Source organism: Elaeis guineensis, chromosome 4 (assembly GCF_000442705.2).
Source record: "Elaeis guineensis isolate ETL-2024a chromosome 4, EG11, whole genome shotgun sequence".
NCBI lineage: Eukaryota > Viridiplantae > Streptophyta > Magnoliopsida > Arecales > Arecaceae > Elaeis > Elaeis guineensis.
In genome coordinates, this window is record NC_025996.2 from 23,504,408 (window position 1) to 23,524,159 (window position 19,752).

Sequence of the window (19,752 nt, forward strand, 5' to 3'; positions counted from 1 at the left end):
GATTTTAAGAGAAGAAGCTGGAGTACTTTATTTGAAAATTTTATTTAGTTTTCTAATTTGGCATTTAGTAATAATTTATAGTTCAAAGTTTAAATAAATAGAAAAAAATATGGGTTAAACTATATTTATCAGTCAACCTACAAAAGAAAAACTATATTTTAGGGAGTGGAAGATAAGAAAAGTGATTATTGTGAGATTAATGAATGATCTGTGAACTATTTTAGACTGTATTATTTGAGTTAATGATATGTTAATTGCTTTAATGATTAAGATTTTGATGAAAAATGATTTTTATCAAATCAAATATATTTTCAGCAGAGATGCATCCTATAGTGGATGATAGGATGTTATAGGGACCAGTAATGTCATTTTTTTAGAGGGAGAAAAAGTAAAAGTTTAGCTTGACATCATTTTGATTCGGTCTTTAGAGAAAGAAAATAGACTGGCATTTTACTCGATAACTATTTAGAGATACATAGTGTGAAGATGGGGAGACGGATGGTCCCTGTTTGGAATTTGAAACTCTTGGTGTGATCTTTCAACGTGACATCTAATAATATATATATATATATATATATATATATATATATATATATATATATATATTAAAATAGAGAGAAAATTTTAAATTTTTAAAAAATAAAATAATTTATAAATAACTAATAATCTATATTATGTATGAAATATTTTTATTATTTTTTAAAAAAATATATAATATATATTAATAAATTAATAAAATAAAATATTTTTAAATAAAAAAATTATATTCCGTGCATGGAATAGGATTATAAGCTAGTTATCTTATATAATCGCGCGCTTGCTTACAAAGTACTGCAACCTCGAGAGTAGGATGAGCACTGATTCGCATGCTCGTTAAATAGCTTTATGAAATAAAGCGTTGATTTCCTACCAAAAAAACATAAAAGCTTTGAGTTGAGCATCACTCTATTTCGCATCCAACATAACTGCAGTTCTTCGCACATTCTTTACTCAAATAACAATAAAACAATTATTAGTTGGTGCCCCACAATATAATCTAATCGTTATCAAGTTATAAACGGACTCTCGCCTAATATCTAGTATTAGCTTTGAATAAAGCTTCTTATCATCCAATTTTAATTTTATGAATTACGATCCAGGTCGGATGGAAGCCACATCTGAGTTACTGGCACCCTTATTTCTGTCACTTATTGCCGTATCGAAGGCAAGCTAACCTTGTTGACAGAACCACCTAACATTCAGATTATTTTGGTAGTTGCAAAAAGAATAACTGATGTTCCTAGCCAAAAAGAATAATAACAGCAATAATAAATCGACTTTCAAATTCTGCTACAGAAAAAACCAGAAACCGTTCCACATCCCTCAACAGATACATGCTATGTGATGCTTCTGTTGGCATACCCACCCCATTCCTGCCAGTTGAAAACAAAGCATGCATGTGGAATCGCGCACACTTTGTGTAAAATGCTGAAAAACGCCCACTGAGTTACAAACCGTAGTATGAGAAAACATTTGGCAATGATTTTTGTTTTAAAATAAGAAAGAATCGATGCAGATTTCCCGGTTTATTAGTAAATTTAAAATTGTCATAAGACCCAAACTAATATACCAGACCCATCAGTGCAACATTGCTGAGAAACTTAGACACCACTAAAGTCCGCTTTCCGAGATCGACAAGTGTGTTCAATGCACTATATCAAACAAAAATTGCATCATTTCTCTCTCCTTTCTCTTTGTCTCTCTCAAAAAGCATCATAAAAATGATTATTTACCTCAGTGGACACTCAGGCGGATGAATTTCTTTTGTCGTGCCAGGAAATATGAAACTCCTCCATCCGCAACTGAACCAAATAATTAAAGCAATGCCCAAAATCTAAGATAACGTTTTAATACTGAGTATACTCGCCAGTTCAACTCTAATCAGTTTCATTTGTGATTACAGGTCATACAACACTATTATCCGGTTATCAATTCACCCAACAACAGCTAGAAAAGTCGTCAAAATGCCAAGCATAATAAAGCATACGCTAATATCGACCCACCAGTATGAAGTCATCATCATCAAGGACTTGTACATCCTTATCTCCAACAAAATTCTCCCTTCCGATGGCCTCCACCATACTGACAAATTCAAGTCTTCTTTCAAGGGGAAGAGGAACATATGGCAACCTGAAAACAGGTCTTATCGCTCCCAGTTGAGCCAGAGCAGTGTTAAGGCCTATAGGATTTGGCTCACGAAACAACCAATCAATCAAAGGCATCAGCTTGGAGTTCAGAGAAGGATTCTTTCCTCGAAACATAAGATCATGCATCAGACCTGGAACAAGGTTGCTAACAACAGATATCACTCCATTTGCCCCATAAGTCCACCTAGAATCATGACATTCATTGTCATTACCACTCCATATTACTATCCCTTTATCTGTATATTCCTTGACACGATTATTTCCGACACATTCTTTGACACCTGCCATGTTAGGATTCTGCGAAACCATATGTATAACGGATGGAGGAATATCTTGTCCAGTTCTTGATGGCACATTGTAGATGATGGTTGGGCCCATGGAGAGAACAGTCTCAAAATGTGAGACTAGTCCTTGGGAGGACGTCTTCCCATAATAAGGATTGATATGAAGGGCTGCATGCATGCCTACAGCAAAGCCCTGTTCAGATGCATGGATCGCCTCTCTTGTTGAGTTGCTTCCGGTGTTCCCTATCACTTTAATTGATGTACCAAAACAATTGACAGTATGCCCGATGAGCATGATGTGTTCATCCCAGCTCATGAGATGGCCCTCTCCTGTTGTACCTCCCACTATTACACCCTCAACACCATTGATAATCTGCATGTGCATCAGGGCATCATAGGCTTCAAGGTCAAATCTCCCATCAGGCAAATATGGGGTCTTGATGGCTGTGACTAATCTGAGGCTCTTAATATCATCCACTGATGTCCTGAAGCAGCAAATACCAAGAGAATTATTAGGAGCAGAAGAATATGCATTCGGCCATTCAAGCCTCGAATATTATGGCAGTCAAGGCAAGCATTAATCCCCTGAACTATGAGAGAAAATGAAATAAGAGAATATTAAGCTCCAAGACAGTATCTTCCAATAGACCTATAGAACAACTAATAAATTGGCAAATATCATGATCTCACAAAACTAATCTTCTTTCATTAAGCTACGAAGGTATCTACTGATAGAGAGGATGTTAACCAGGTCTAACTGAGCCATCATAATAGATTGCACTGCCTATGTTATGATCAGTAGAACTGTCAGATTGGGATCAATGATTATGCGGTTTTCTTTCACATGGAAGCATGATCATGAAACTATGTTGAGAAAGAAAACTCTTAAACATCAAACAAGAGGGAACAAATTTGTCCTTTTTGTAAGGTAGGCATGCATGATGCATGCATGCGTGTGTGACAGAGAGTCCTACTGGTAGCATCTGAGCCTAAATCACATCAATGCAGGGTAAACAACAGGCCATCAGAATTGAGAACCCTTTACTGATGATCCATAAAATATTGAAAAAAAAAAAACATCTAAAATAACAAACCAAATACTCTAAAGGTTTCTTACCACCATATCAAGAGAGCCAAATGTATCACAATTGTAGATCAATAGATCTGTAATGCCAAAATGCTTGGTAGTTCCTATAGATTTAAAATCCAAAACAGTGATCAAGAACTGAACATCTTTGAAAGATGTGGACATTCTGTGGACTTGTACGTTTCCAGACCATAAAAATTATTCCCTTCCATGAAAACATTTTGTTTTGTCACAAATTAATTCAAAGCAAGAACTTTTGGTCCTCAGATATTTTAAGTTGAAAGATCATGATTGATGGTCTGGATTCTAAATATACATGATCTCTCATGACAATTTAGACATATAACATTTGGCACAAATCCTATTTAGCTGTAGCTCAAATTGTACAAGAGAAGATCCATATCATTACACGATAAAAGCAATATGGCAACAGATGGTTGAGTCATAAAGCATATTTTTGCTCAAACTATAAGAAACTTTTTAAACATGGAGAATTTGGTGTGTTGTCCCCTTAATAATATTGCAGGAAGGAGAATTTTCTAATAGACCAGGAAGAGAAAGAAAAAGAAATAGGAAAATATCAGAATCATAGTGATGATGTGTTTGCATGTATAAGATAGTGTCAGTCGCTCGAAAGGAAAGGAAATATATGGGCAACTAAAACCAAATAAGTGTGAAATGGTTCTCACAGATGGTTAAGTTGGTCCATGCAAACAATAGGTGGAAAAAGTATATCATTCACAGCCACAATTTAGAAGAAGTGCTTTACAGAATTAAAATAGCAATAAAATTGTTGTCTAGAGACTATAAAGCTGGAAGACATGGAAGGAAAGGTGAAGACAACCTCAAATGTATGATATTGAAAGGTAAGACCTACCTGAAGCAGCAGGAACAAGTGGCATGAGCTGAACTAATAGAAAGGCGGGTTGTGAATTACTCAGACTATTCAACACTACAAGGAGGAATACAATATGGATTGTATTGTCAAGTGGGCATCAATACTGTGAAGGTGACTTGCCAGCCCAAATCACAGAGAAGGTAGAACATTTTATAAAGCAAATGGAAGTCAGGCATGCATATCATGTTTGAAATTTTTTCTTTGCATAAATCATAAGTTTTGAAAATGATGTAGTGGAATTTGTCTTCCTAGAAGCTTTAACTACAGTCCTTGATTGCAGTTGAATAGCACAATTACAAACGTTAGCACTTAAAAGTTTAGTGGACAGCTTGGCAAACTATATCTATAATAGTAAATATATAAGAAGACTAATCATTAACTCCATATCCCCATGCACAAGCAAAATGCTACCATATTTAGCTAACCTGTTTTTGACTTCAAGGCTGCGCATAGGAAGATAATTTGAAATAACAGATGCTTCTGGAGATCTCCATCTTTCTGTCCTGCATGTATGTACATGCGAAACATAATATTAGGTCAGAACATGCACCAGTCATCCATGCAAATGAAGTAGAACTGCACAAACTGTCTTGTGACAGAAAATATCCCGAAGAGCTTCCGCAGCCTCATGTATCCATTGCCAGTATTATGTCCATCAATGCAAACACTGCTTAATTTATTTTGTTTCTGTAAACAGAACATGAACTGACAAAAGCTTTTTAGATCTTCATGGAGAGAATGGTGAATCCCATGTAATAGCCAAAATCTCCACCAGTCCATTAGTATCATGTTTCCATCTTGGACTGGACAAGCAATAAGAACTTTGCTTCAGGTTTGCTATTGATGTGGAACAAGAAAAGGAAAAAGAAGGGCAGCAGTAAAAACAGATATGGAAGAGGGGGGAAACAGTGGCAAAACAATTCTCTAAAGTATGTGTTTTTTCTTTTAAATTTTTAAACTACATTCAATTATCTTTTCCCTTCTTGACCATAATCTTCCTTTTTGTTTGTTAGTGTTGCGTCAGCTAATTGAAGATTTATTAATTGACATGCCAAATGGTTGCATTTCATTTAGCTATATCACATAATTTTTCATATTACTAGATTGGTTGTACTTCTGGAATAAGAGTTCCAACTTTATCTAACATTATTTGGCACAGCTTAACTATAATGACAGCATCATAACCTGCTTTTTGTAATCAGGACCAAGGGAAATCGCACGAGTTCTTGGTGCTGAAGTTGATCAACAGATAGTTGACACCTCCACCTTGTCAAGTATGCTTGGAGCTTGTCATCAAATATAGCATGCAAGCATCCAAAACAATCAAAAGCCCCCATTTATTGCATGCAAATTTGGCAATAACAAACACAATTTACCCTCATTCCCTCTTTATATAACAAAACTGCCAATACACTCCAATACCTCCCTATCCACTTCGTCTTCTATGATGCTCACCACAATTAAAGTGCATCCTTTCTTTTGCTCCTTCCACATCTCATTTTCAAGAAAAAAAAACACATATGAATTGTGAATCTTTGTCATATAACAAATTGGAAGCTTAATCTTTTTCACTTAAGCTAGTGTTGTACAGGAGTCTTACAAACTCATAATTGTGACTAGTTATCAGCATTTCTCAGTTGCAGCCTTATCTTCTGCACAACCAGGGAAACAAACAAAAGAAAACCGGCTCCAAGCATCCATTCTCTTCCCTAACATAAGAGCACATTTTGATCACATAAGAAATATGTTCAATCTCTAATAGCACATTTTGATCATCTATTCTCTTATCCATATTTTTCATGGATAAGATAAATCACTTAATTATCAGAATTTCTTACCCTATTCTTAAGGATAAGCCTTCAGCAGCCTCTAGGGACCGTTGGATTTTTTTTCCCCTCACAGGGTTGTTTCCCTCAACAGCTCCTTTCATGGGGAGTAGCTATTTTATCATCTGCCCTCTTCTTCCTCATATAAAGAATATCTCAAAGCTTATCAACTACACATTGGTGCTCATGCATTGTAAGAAAAATGTCCTCCACTCTACCCTAAAGGTCCTATAATCAAAGAATTAAAGTATCTCATCCATGCCAGCCTGACAGTGGCATGGTATATGCCATGTTTGTGCCATGCCATGTCGGTCCTTGGCAGCATTCACAGCTACTGATACAGCAGTGCGCCAAGCACTAGCACACAGCCATGTTGTATGCCGATAAAGAACTAGCAAGATACATGCCAGTCCACTAGCATGGATGACGCTTTAATCCATGCCTTGACTAATGTAATAACACCTATAAAGTTTTCACTACCAATCTCCTACAAAGCAAATATCAGTGCAATCCATTTGAAGCCTCTAAACAAAGACATGTATAGCAACACTTTGGTTTTGGCATAGTTATACTCAAATGAATGGTAGGTTCACCTTCCTATTCTATGCTGGTTTAATTCCAAATATGAATAGAAGCTATAAATACATGTGGCCCACACAGAATGGTCTCAGATGACTAGACAGACCCAACCGTTGGGGCATCCAATTGCAAGTTAGTATGGAATAACAAAATTTAGGGCATATTTCATTGTCCATAAGTGAATGGACAGGGACTCACTTCATTGAAGTGCCTTTAGCTTCCCACCAGCCAAAGTTAAATTTTTTATTTACAAACCCAATTTCTCTCATAATGGGAACTCACTTTGGGCCACTTTGAGACAACCAAACACCTGAAGTGACTTTTTGCATGCTTGCAGTGACTTCGTGTGCCCACTTACTGGCAACCAAACATGCCATTAGTGATTTTTCTTTCATTACTTGTGCATCTGAATCGTACACAAACTGTTGAGGCATTCCAAACATGCCTAATGCTCTGAAAACGATAACCAACATATCCTCTATTAAGTTCTAGGGAACTTTGAATGAAACTTCCATTAAATTTGCTAAGGATGAATTCATTGTACATTCTCAAAGTCTTTAAGCTTTTATTTCTATCTTGGTTTAAGGTATATATGCATACACATACATTTGTACATAAGTACCATGTATGGTATAATGTGCGCGCACACACACACACATATATGCAGAGAGAGAGAGAGAGAGAGAGAGAGAGAGAGAGAGACCATCAATCATAATTGTACAGAAATTAGACTTAATTGTTAGCACAGGTGGCAAGGAAACCTCAAAGCATGGAGGATGGTTGTGCTATTCACTGGATGTACACAGATTTGGAAGCAAAGGAACTAAAAATTTTCATAACAACCTCCATTAATAATGGACAATACCTGGTAGTCGATCATCCCATCTATTTCTTTGTTTTTCCAAGGAAGAAGCCCTCTCCTTGCAATCATAACATGATGTCTGGTGTTATCCTGTTTGAGTAACCTTACTTTAGTTGTCTTCTTTTGTTCGTTCTTTGTTTCAAGCATCACCATCCCTCATTCTCTTGTTGAAGAGGTGATGCAACTTCTTTCTCTTTTACTGATGGTTGCTCAAAGCCTCTAGATTAACTCTTCTTGTTTTCCAAAGGAGCTGAGAATGAAATTATATCACTTCTAAATATAATAAAGTTTCTCACCCCAAGACCAAACCCACACACTTATGCAATCTCCCATTTTCACCAAGGCAATCTTTTGCTCTCCGAAACCATCAAATTATCCACAGCATCCCCATTGCTCACTGATCTAACATCACTCCCTAAAATATCAAGCGAAAAACGGAGGGGGAAAAGAAAAAAATTCTAACCTATCAGAGCCCCTTCATCCAGCATCCATCACATCCTACCACCAGCAAAGATTTTTCTTTTGCCCTGCATTATCTTTCTTTCTTTCCCTTTTTTTTTTTTTTTTTGAGGAAAAAAAGGGGGCACTCCTCAAATAATCCGGGTCATCTACATAAATCTTAAAAGGACTAAAAAAAAACAAAAGTAAGTTTTCTGCCAAAGTGGAACTGTAATCCTTACGATCAAATCCAAAAACCAACCTTGTATTGGTCCCGGTGGCTGGACGGCGAACATCCAGGCCAAAGCTCAGCGCCACGTTCCTCGAACCTAGCGCTTGGTTCATCAACAGCGACGACGCCATTCCCTCCCTCTCTCTTTCCCTTCTCGTCAAGTCGAAGAATGGAGCAAAAAAAAAAAAATATCGACTTTCTAACAGCCAAGCAACGCGACCGATTCCCTAAGCGGTGATGGTGATGATGGTGGTGGCGGCGGGGGCAATACAAATGGAAATAATAATATTAATCATAAAGAAAAGGTTGGCAGCAGTGGCGGCGGTGCCGACGGCGGAGGAGGTGCAGTCCATGAGAGGGTTCTTGAGGCGGCGGACGCAGAGGTGGTGCACGGGGAAGAGTGAGCAAGGGAGGTGGCCTTTGGCCGTCTAGGGTTATATTCGCTTTTGTAGCACGAGCAGCGGGTGGGAAGCCGCCGTAGCAGTGAGCCACAGAACTCGGCCTGGAAATCGGAATGGTGTTTTGAACATGTCAAGAAGTAGGGCCCCGCCCACGGATTGTGATACAAACTGCATGTGATCTGGGCCCGATTTTCTCATTTATTTGATTGAAAAGCATGGATTTCTCATTGAACGCAACCAGTGCGTCGTCCTGTTGAAAGAAATTGAAGGAGCAAAGTGGACGAGATTAAGTTTTCTTTGGAATTCTTTTAGATTGCAATATGTGGCTGATGGTGGATCAGGAGATTCCTGATGAGATGCGATGCATGTATCGCACTTTTTTAACCACACTCTGAAAGTAGTGCAATAGAAAGATGCATCAGACCTCATTCATACATAGTGGTGCAAACCATTTCTTATAATTTGACTAGAAAAAGAATAAATTTGCATTACCATTCTAGTATTCGATATGTCCTAGTGTTATGCATATGCCGTGCATGCGAAAAAGAAGCATGGATGGTTGTCATCACGTCGACCAAAGAGTTGATAATTGGAATCCAATCTGAAGCAAGGATGGTGCTTTTTTGAAAAAAAATTAATCAAAGAAGTACGTTTAGAATGTCTCACTAGCTGATGCCAACGTCGGCATGGATGCTGGCCCCCAAGACCATGGACATATGGTAGGGATAGTATGTATTATAAAATAGTGATTTTATTAACTCATGTGTAAAATAATAATACATGCAGAAGTGAGACATTTGATGTCATCATCCAATCAAGAATTTCTTAGTATAATATTAGATCTGTCGACGTTATCTTGGAACAAGCAGCGTAGCAAGGGATGTGATCTTTGAAAGTTAGCTCATATGTATCCTCCACAAGGTATATAGGTATGGATTGCATATAATTCCATAGTTTAGAAAACGGCTCATCAACTTGTCCTATTTTTAACTATAAAACAGAAAACAGGACTTTAGAACTAAACTTTTAGACTCCCATGCTCATTCCCCATCTTGAGGAAACAATTGGTGTCACCTCATTTGTCAGATTCTATATTTCAGTTAGTGTCCGATATTTCGTTTAGCTGCAGAAAGCCTATTCCTTGGCATAGGTTGTTCCATCTGCCTTCTCTAAGGTGCCATATCCACTTTCTTTCTCGTTCAAACTAATAAATAGTACTTGCCATCAATTTAAAAAACCTTATCAATGGTTCCATTCTGTAGTTGCAGGCCTTACTATGAGATTAAAGTTTTTGGGTTCACCGGCAGCACTTTATTTGGTCTAATAGAGCTTGAGCAATTATATGCTTAAAAATTTTCTCAAAGGTGGTGATAGGTCGGTTCATGAAGGTTATAAGGTGGAGGAATGAGGACCTAGGACGCTTTGCTTCAAAGCAGTAAGCGCTTGATAATCCAAGCTTTGCTTTGTTATGCCAATAAATAGGAAATATATGGTAAGAATGATAGTACTTAATTTTCCTCAAAAAATAAGAATGCTGCTATTGCCTTTGAAACTATAGAAATGGTGGACACATTTTTGTGAGGCCAATGAGACAGCTACTGTAACATCCCGTTAACTCACCCAAATAGATTAGCTGAAAAGTATTATTTAAATTTTTTCGTCCTATATAAATATCGAAGATCGTCCCAACAAATAATTAAGATAGGATTAAATACATATCCACATAAATCTTCATATAGGAGATATTATTTGGATTCTTTGATTTTGTATAAGTAGTTAAGATCTTTCCAATAAATAACAGATGGGGAACTAAATATATATCTGTACAGATTCTCATCGTAGTAAAAAAAGATAAGTTGACAACAAAATGTCATAATAGTACCGAAATGTTAGGTCACCAAAATAGGCATCACTAGTTTGATCTGGAACTTTTATCAAACAACCATTATCTAAAGAGCAACACGTAAAGCATGGAACCAACACCAGACTATACTCTGCATCCTCATCCATTATATTTTCATCCGGCATTGATCATTTCACGCATGGCAGCCTTTGCCAACAAAGTAATTGCCAATAATAATAAGCCATCATCCTTGGCAACCTGGTCATCCATGGAAGGCATGCGGGGACTTTTTTTTTTTTTTGGTAAGATGCGGGAACTCTTTAAGGTACACGTTACGGTGTCTCTTTAGGGACAGGCCATATTCAGGGAAATTCTTACACGAACGGCAAGCTAAAACTTTGATATTTCCTTTAACAGCTTGAAGCAGAGATTTCAGTTGTGGGCTAAGCACCTCAAGGGAAAAAAAAAAAACAAGTCTGAAAAGACTGCAGGTTTGTTGAAAGGTAAACAGTTACATAACTAAAAAAATGTCATCCAGAAGAACATTTTTCTCTAAGTCCTCTCATCCATGACAAATGAAGCAAATATTGTAATTACAAAGTATATATATAAAAAAAATTCAATACCCCATATCCATATTTAAATCTAACAAACAAAAAAAGTCATGTCTGGAATATATATATATATATGGGATAATTTGCATGCAACCTCCTCCCAGAAATCAGATTAACAAACGATGAAATTTCACTTCATTTACCTGAAATGGTGACATAAACACTTGGATGATGCTTTCATCAATTTCCGCCTTATATATTTAATGCCTTGAAGTTACTTTTCTGATTCATGATTCTTGCCAGCAGTGTTCTGCTGCTGCTGCAGCTGCAATTGGTAGAGGGGGACTGTACAGGTTGCTGCTGCTGCTGCTGGCGCAAGTGAAAGATCTGAGGGTTGATTGGAAGTTGCTGATTCAAGTTATTCAAAGCACAATCATCAACCAGCTCTCCAGTAGCAAGTTTCAGTCGCCGAACTTCCGCAGTCAGTGCCTCATTCAAAGCTACATGATATATTATCAAAAAACAGTTTAATTGCAGCATTCAACGGGAGGACACTCATAGCATAGCATCAAAATCGTAGGGAAGGGGGGTGGTGTGTGAAAATAATCTCACAAATGTCTGATTACTAACACAGCTATTGATTTCATTTTGCGCATCAAAACGTGACATTATTCTACTCTGTATGTGTCTATATTTATTATCCTATTGTACGTATGCATGCATGTAAATAAATCTTATTTCTGACAAATTTCAATGTTTAATTGTACCCTATGTAGTCAACAAATGGACATGGTGTCATTAAGCCATGTGGTTAACATTACGCCAGGAAGCATGACAGGACCTGAGCATGCAGACATTGCATGTAAACCAACAAAGCTTTTGGTTCCGAGGTTTGAAACAAATGCTGATAGAAATAGCTGAATCAAAAGATAGATTTTCAGTTTAATTACTGAGCATTAGAAAAAAAATGAACTTTGCTAGCTTGCTTAGTTCCAAAAATGCTACAGAAACTATCAATGTTTTTCCAGCATTGTCAAGAAGAGGTGAACAGATTAGTCAACATGAGAAGTTGCTGGGACTGGAAGAAGCTTCTGTCCTGACAGTCAGTGCATATATGACTTAATCCAATTCAAATTTTAGCCAGAAAAGATTAAAATGGATCTATGAAAGTAATTAGAGAACACAGCCCTAAGAAGAAAAGTAGGGCAAGCAGAAAATTTCAATACACACAAACAACACCTAAGCCCTCGCCAAAATGCAAGGAAATATTCAAGTTGGTAATCCACACTGTTTATCATGTTCTCCATATCCTAAGACGTGGACCAACTACTTTCCAATCATGAATCAGAACATATCTGTCATGTTCCTGTTAATTTGCCGACCACAGGATGCATCAGTAACAGCTAACAAATATTCGGAGGCTTCATTTTTAGGCATTTTGAACATTGTGGTGCTATGGATAACTAATCTATGTGTTTCAGTATGCATTTTAGTACCAGGGCATAACTAATGCAGTCATGCTCTGAGAACATCAAAACCACCATCAAGCGACAACAAGGTACATTACTCAACTTTCTAGTAATGCTTCAATAACTGCTATTCCTTACCATTGATATGAGGAAGCAAGGAAAATTTGCAACACTCAAGCAAAAACCTTAAAGAGTGATTTTCAGAAGGTCAATTATCATCGACCCGTGAAAGATGGAAGGGATAACAAGGCTAGAGCCGTCAAAACGGGCCTTGACCCGCGGGCCGGCCCGTTTAGGCCCTTAAAATAGTAGGGCTGGGCCAGTATTTTAGCAGCCCGTTTAACAAAAGGGCTTTTTAGCCCGACCCGTTTATGGCCCGGCCCGTGAAGGGCTGGCCCGTCTAGCCCGCGGGCCAGCCCATTTTTTTTAAAAAAATTATTTTAAAATAACTTAACCACTTAAAGTAATCAGTAAATAATCAATTATTTTTAAAATATCCTTTTTCTCATTTCTATACCTCATTAGTCATTACTTCCATCGTTAATGTCTCATAACTCAAATCACTTTTTACAAACCTTAGTCCCTGTTCATCTTCTCACTACCCATCTGATCATTATTACTCTCTCCTTTCTTCAAATATCCGTGGTGGTTCTGTATTTCTGCTTCTTTAAGCCCTCAAAGGTATGTCTTATTATCTTGTCAATCTTTTTTTTTTTTAATTTATTGATGTTTATAATGATTTCATGAAATGAAGTCATGCGAAGGATGCGATTTTTTTTCGATTTTCATATTTTTTTATGTTTACTTTTGGTATTTTAAAATTTGATGTAGGGATTGATTTTATTTATTTATTTAATGAAGTATTATATTTGAGAGTTTTTTATTTATTATAATTTTTTAATTTTTATAATTTTTTAAATTTTTTTAGTGAGCTATAAGGGACGGCCCGTTTAGGCCCTTCACTTATAAGGGCTAGGCTGGGCCGCCTATTTAATGGCCCGTTTATCAAAAAAAAATTTTTGGCCCGGCCCTAATGGGCTCGGTTTGTGAAGGGCCAGCCCTCCACGGGCCGGGCCAGCCCGTTTTGATGGCTCTAAACAAGGCTTCCTATGAAAATCACAGGAAAAAGTAATACAAGCAGGGCAAATAACTATATGATACACATATATATTGTATTATAAGATAGTGTTTAGTTACGTAATTTCGGATGGAATGAGGCCTTATTCCATCTTATTCACCCAAACACCATAAAATCCGATGGTGGATCACCCTGGTTTACTAATTCTGATCGTTGTTGCCTAACCCTTGAATACGAATTCCATATTGGACGATGGAATTGGATATTCCACGATCTTTTGTTTTCGAGGTAGCTGTGTCATTTATAGAAAATAAAGAGAGGGTGGAGAGGAGGGACGGGGGATGAAACCCTATCTATAGGTGTAAGTATGGTTTGGGTTTGATCGGTTTCATGCTCAAATTTAAGCTGAACCAGTCCTAAACGGTTTGGCATTTCTAAAAATCAAACCAGACTAATAGAAAATTGAAACCAAACCAAACTAACATGATTTAAACAGTCTGATTTATTTTGGTTTACCAGTTTATATTATTATTATTATTATTATTATTTATGATTCATAAAAAATTATTTTTTTTCACATAAGAGTAGCACCAAGAGAATTTATCAAGTAAAATACTTTAAATTGATATAAGATATTGTCACTCAATAAAATAAAATTCTTAAACGAACACCATCATTAAGGATCAAGATAAAGATCTCCAACACATTACAAAATAAACAAACAATCCAGTAAATCACTTAGAGTTCAAGGCTAATCAACACAAAATCAAATTGATAAACAACACCATAAATCCAGAATTATTTTCTAATACATTAATACTCCAATATAAACAATCCCCTAATCAAAATGACGTCGTTTTATTAAAGCCAGTCTGATTCGGTTTGAGAACGATTTTATTTACTAACAAACCTAAACCAATCCAAACCTATTTTTTATATGTCAAAAACTAACCAAACCAAACCGAATAAAATTTTAAACCAAACCAAACCTGCGATTTGGTTTGTTTTCACCGATTTGATTGGTTCAGATTCGGTTTTTGCTCACCCCTGCCTATCTACCCGACTACTTTTACTCCTTCATCTTCATGCCACGGCTGCTGCTCACATTCTTTTCCCCTCTTGGTGGGTCGAAATCATCCGTAGCCGTCCTCCCCTCCGTCCCCTCCCGCTGCTCCAGTGTCACCCTTTGTTCGATTTGAATTCTATGGCTGCCGATCACTGCTGCATTCGCCTCATATCCTCTCAGTTTCTTTATAAGTAGGTCTCCTTCTATCTCCTGCGTACGGTTGGCAACCCTCCGCTGACTCGTTCAGTGTGCGTTGCTGCATCTCTTGCTGCCTTTATCTTTCTCTTGTTCTGCTTCACTCCGACGATCCTTCTATTCTGCTGCTACTACCTTCGGTATAGTATTGAAACTTCTTGCTTGATTGTGCTATCTTGTTATAAGTAGATACAGCCTTATATCTATTAATAAAATCTGTGAATGTTGCCTTTTGTTTCCTCCTTGATTTAAATTCAGCAGATGAGACCTTCCTGTTGCTGCTTAGGGATAAAGATCAGAAAAAAAAATATTCATATAATATACAATATATAATAATATGCTTTCGTATAAAAATAAAAAATAAAAATAAAACAACTCTTTATTTTTATATACTAAACTTAGCCAAAGATATTTTTAAATTTTTTTAAAATATTCATTCTCTGTTTCTTACGGACGAAAAAGAGATTTATTCCCATATCAATCAAACATCAATTAAAATAATATTACATTAATTATACTGAAATTTTCAACCAAACAAAAATTTAAAATAAAAAAATAAAAAATAATTTTTTAAAAATTTATATTTTTATTTTAAAAATAAAATTTAAATATCTAAATACTGTCTAAGAGAATAAAGACTGCCCCTAGGCCAGGACCTATCCTACATGCAAATGGCTACAATCATGAGTTACGAGGAGGAAACAGAGACCTGCAAACAGGAAATGAGACCGAGTTAGTGAAATGGGAGAAGACATGGATGAAGCACGCTGTAACTTTTGTCACATTGCAGCATGGCAGATTAGAGGTGACAGGTGACCCTTCACTGTAGTCCAGATGCAATCGATAACGTTACACATCAAGTATCAAAAATGGAAGTTCTACGAACCGCTTGCGGAAGTTGTACAGAATGTAGACCTTTGTACCGTCAGTATAAAGGCCAACATTGTTATGTGGACAGAGCGTCTACTCAGCTTTTGTCACTTAGTACAAGCGAGGATTTGATGCAACAATGCACCTATTACCAATGCAGATCCTCTCGGACAACTACGTGTGAAGACTTGATGCACTGTGTATCTGCTGGTTAAAAGGGAGTCCTAAACAACAAATGAATGCGCTCCATCCGGTACGGTGGTAGCATCTTCCATCGTGACAACTCAAGGATCAGTTTGCAGCTGAAGAAGAAGTAGATAGAAATGAAGCATTTTCTCAAAAAACAAATTGGTTGAAAATGAATGCTTCTTGGTTTGGATGATATGACGTGACTGGAAGAGTATAGTTTAATAACGCCAACATGTAGGACTGCTGAATGCAAGAAGATAAGTCGCATGGTTAGATAAGTAGCAAGGTTAATTCTAGCTAGATCTCACAAGGAATTAAAAAAATAATAGTTGAATGTTTATTGCTTTGAGGTGTAGTAGAAAATTTAGCTGATACTTGAATATCAGGTGAAGATTAGATTATCTAAAGGACCGTAGGAATGAAATATAAGAGTAGTAGACTCGTACATTAATTGACACCATTTTTAAATTAATCACCCTCTAGGAGCAATTGAACCATGTTGGGTCACATGCATGCAGTGTCTAAATTTTCAGTTGTTAAGATCATAAAATCAACTAAAGTAGGATTTTTTATTTTTCTTTTCCAGCAAAAATCCAAACTAGATTTTTCTAAACTACATTCTAAGCCAGACGTTGAACAATGTTATGATGCCTATTCCATGAGTACACACATCTATGTTTCTTGCTTTGTTGAGTAAACTAATGCAGCCAGCAAATATTAAGATCAGCCGGATCCGCCGAGCTTCAATTCATGAGTGAAGAGTTCAACAAGCAAATATTTTTATCAAATTTTTTTATAAATTTTTTTTGAAGAAGGTATCAATTTTTTATTAAATTTTTATATTTATAGTTGAGAAGGTGATTCTTGACCTTGAGGTCACAGGATTGAAATATGGATAACAATCTCTCTACATGCAGAGATAGGAGACCCTCCCTAGATCTTGCAATGACAAGAGCCTCATGCACTCAGCCACCCTTTTTCTGGTAAGGATATATTTATAGTTGAATAATTCTTGTATGTTCCATTATTACTGTGTTCTATTTCTAGTATGATTTCATATTGGATTTAATGCCCAAATCAGGGATTGAGTCCTATATATGCTTCTAGTGTATTGTACGCAGCGGGTAGTCGTGTTTTCTATATTAATAAAACTTTGGAGAGGACTTCCTTCACAAAACAAAGCGTTCCAAGTTCCCTTCATTTTGTGTGGTAAACTTTGAACACTAATTTCGGCGATTGAACTGCCCTTCACTCTTCACGCTGCATTACCTTCCCACTTCTAATCCTAATTTTCAAAGGTGCTTCACATGTCAGTTCATCACTGCTACTTACAAATTAAGAATTCATCATCATCTTTTGTTTTTTTTTTTTTCAACCAGTGTAGTATATTAATACCCAAACATCTCTAGTAAAAGTCAAAGAGTATTACCATCTCTTAATTGTGCCTGTTGCTCCATGGCTTGAAGCCGAAACTTCAACTCATTGTTCTGACTTGAAAGTCCAGCAGAGTCCCCCTGGAAGCATATTAGAAGGAAGTTAAAGAATGCATCATATATCTCATATATTCGACTGGGGTTGCTACTATTTTGGTTTTAGCACAGTAGTAGTTACCAATAAAAAAGATTCAGATAATTCACCTGTAACAAAGTCAGCTGTGCTGATAATGTGGTTGCCTCTGTTTGCAAGATCTGCACCTTGTGCTCCAATTCTGCAATATACTTCATCTTGCGTTCCTTAGAACGTGCAGCCGACTGCCGGTTTGCCAAAATCCTGACATCAAGAGATCAAAAAGTAAGCAGGAAATTTATCTCCATCCATGTTCAGTATCCCTCTTCACTTCTCACCTGCAAATAGAAAATATAGAGAGAAAGAATTAAACATATCAAGGCACCTCTTGACACGCTTCGGATCCGTCAATGCCATCTCCACAAGCCTTTCATTCGCCATGATCTTCTTCATCTCAGCTGGACTAAACTCCCCCTTTCCAAACTCCAAGCTAAACACATTCGATGCCCCATCCTTTGAATTGGCTTGCAGGGTTTGAGCTGCCAAGAATCCCGGGGAAGTTGACAGCTTCGGCGACTCCTCCCCAAAGTTGGACTTGCCTATGAAACTATCCATCGAAAGGCTCCTGCAATGCCGGTTACCGCTTCCGATGGGGCCGGGATCACCCACCGCACTGCGCTTGGTCCCTTCCCTCTTCTCCACCGACGGGCCATGATGTGGCCGGAATTTGACACCGCTACCATTCACACTGCTCTCAGCTTCGTTCTCACTGCTATCGCCATTCGTCTTGCTTCCACTAGCCCCGCTATTCAAATCCTCACGCTTGTCCTCGGAAGAATCCAGCGTATCCAAACTATCCAGATTCAAATAAGCATCGAACAAATCGTCGCCTGAATCCCCTTCTGGCTTCTTGTCACCGGCTGCCTCGGCATTCATACACCAATCCCAATTGGGCTCCAGCTTCACCATCTGCGGTGGCGGCGCCTCCGCCGACGCCGGCGGAGGCAGAGGAGAGGTCGCCGGCGATGGTGAAGACTGGAAGAACGCGAAGGGGATCTCGCTCTGCGAGCGGCGGTGGGCCTTGGGGGGAAGCAGGCCATCTCCGGTCGGTGCCGCCCAGGCGGCGCCGCCGGCCTTCGGGGGGAGCGGCGGGGAGCGGGAGCTGGCATCGTGGTCCTCCATGGAGACGTCGGCGGATACCGAGTCGGAGAGCGAGGTTGTCGGCGTGCAGTCCCGGCACGGCGGAGGGCTCAGCGGAGGCACGGAGTCGAGAGAGAAGAAGGCCGGCGGAGAGAGAGACCGCGGGTGGTGGAAAGGGCCGCCGGCGGCGAGGGACGGCGGCGAGCGAGCGGCGGAGGTCAGGAAATGGGAGAAGGGGGAGGCGGGGGGAATGCCAGGCCGGCGGCACGGCTCCGGGCCGAGAGGCGGGCCTAAGTGGTGGTAGGGCCCACCTATTTGCGGGCCGTCGGAAGCATTCTGCTGTGGGTTGGAGGTAGACACCGATGGATTTCCCCGGAATCGCCGCGTTAGATCGTTTCTAGCAGCATCTTCCATTCCTCTTCTCCTATTTTCTTCTCCTTTACGTATCCAAGTTACAACCAGACGTCTATGATAGCCGAAGGTGGAAGTAAGATGGAGCTTGGTCGATGCACAGTACGGGATTACGTACAAGAAGATAACAAAATTTAAGCAAGAAGGGAGCGATGGGTACCTGCCACTGCGGAAGTTTTAGGCTTTTATTGATTTGACCAAATGTGACTGTAGAGTGGCCTCGCATTTGGTTAGTACTCGAACCACTCCCACTCTTTCCTCTTCTTGCGGTAGGTTGCCTTTTTTTTCCCTCAAGACAATGCTTTTTTTATTTACCTTTGCAGCATGTTTTGATAAGATTGTACCACAACAGCACCTGCTTTAGATAGACCGTGTGGGGCCGTAAGATTGCGTGAGCTTCGTGATTTGATGCAAATGGAGAAAGGAAGCCCGTGATTTGATCTCCAATGGGGGAGAGGAGAGCGATCACTTTGCCATGTTTTGATTAGTAACGGTAAAATTGATCCGATCGGTAGATATGTATTTCACTTAAAATCGATCAAATCTAAAAAATAATATTTAATAAAATTAAAATAAAATTTAAAATTTATAGTATAAATATAGATAAAATATAGATAGTACTATTTCCTATCCAAATC

At 38.2% G+C, this 19,752-nt stretch overlaps 2 protein-coding genes across 3 annotated transcripts; both read right to left on the reverse strand.

Moving 5' to 3' along the window:
• Window positions 1–1,874: 1,874 nt before the first annotated feature.
• LOC105043353 (4-hydroxy-tetrahydrodipicolinate synthase 2, chloroplastic) lies at window positions 1,875–9,080 on the reverse strand. 2 transcript variants are annotated; one of them, XM_073255864.1, is made up of 4 exons: window positions 8,423–9,080; window positions 7,726–7,812; window positions 4,881–4,958; window positions 1,875–2,955 (listed from the first exon to the last, which is right to left on the reverse strand). In XM_073255864.1, exons 3-4 carry the CDS (start codon window positions 4,904–4,906, stop codon window positions 2,028–2,030), a joined length of 954 nt encoding a protein of 317 aa, XP_073111965.1. In that variant the 5' UTR covers window positions 4,907–4,958; window positions 7,726–7,812; window positions 8,423–9,080; the 3' UTR covers window positions 1,875–2,027. The 2 variants fall into 2 exon arrangements, with proteins under 2 accessions (XP_073111965.1, XP_010919171.2); XM_010920869.4 differs by lacking the exon at window positions 7,726–7,812 and having other exon boundaries at window positions 8,423–9,079.
• A 2,035-nt stretch (window positions 9,081–11,115) lies between these two features.
• Window positions 11,116–19,265, reverse strand: LOC105043352 (bZIP transcription factor 29). The gene is given in 5 exon segments (XM_010920865.4): window positions 11,116–11,535; window positions 11,538–11,690; window positions 17,487–17,571; window positions 17,695–17,827; window positions 17,949–19,265. Coding segments are annotated over 5 exon segments (1,611 nt in total). The 5' UTR covers window positions 19,118–19,265; the 3' UTR covers window positions 11,116–11,464.
• Window positions 19,266–19,752: the final 487 nt, after the last annotated feature.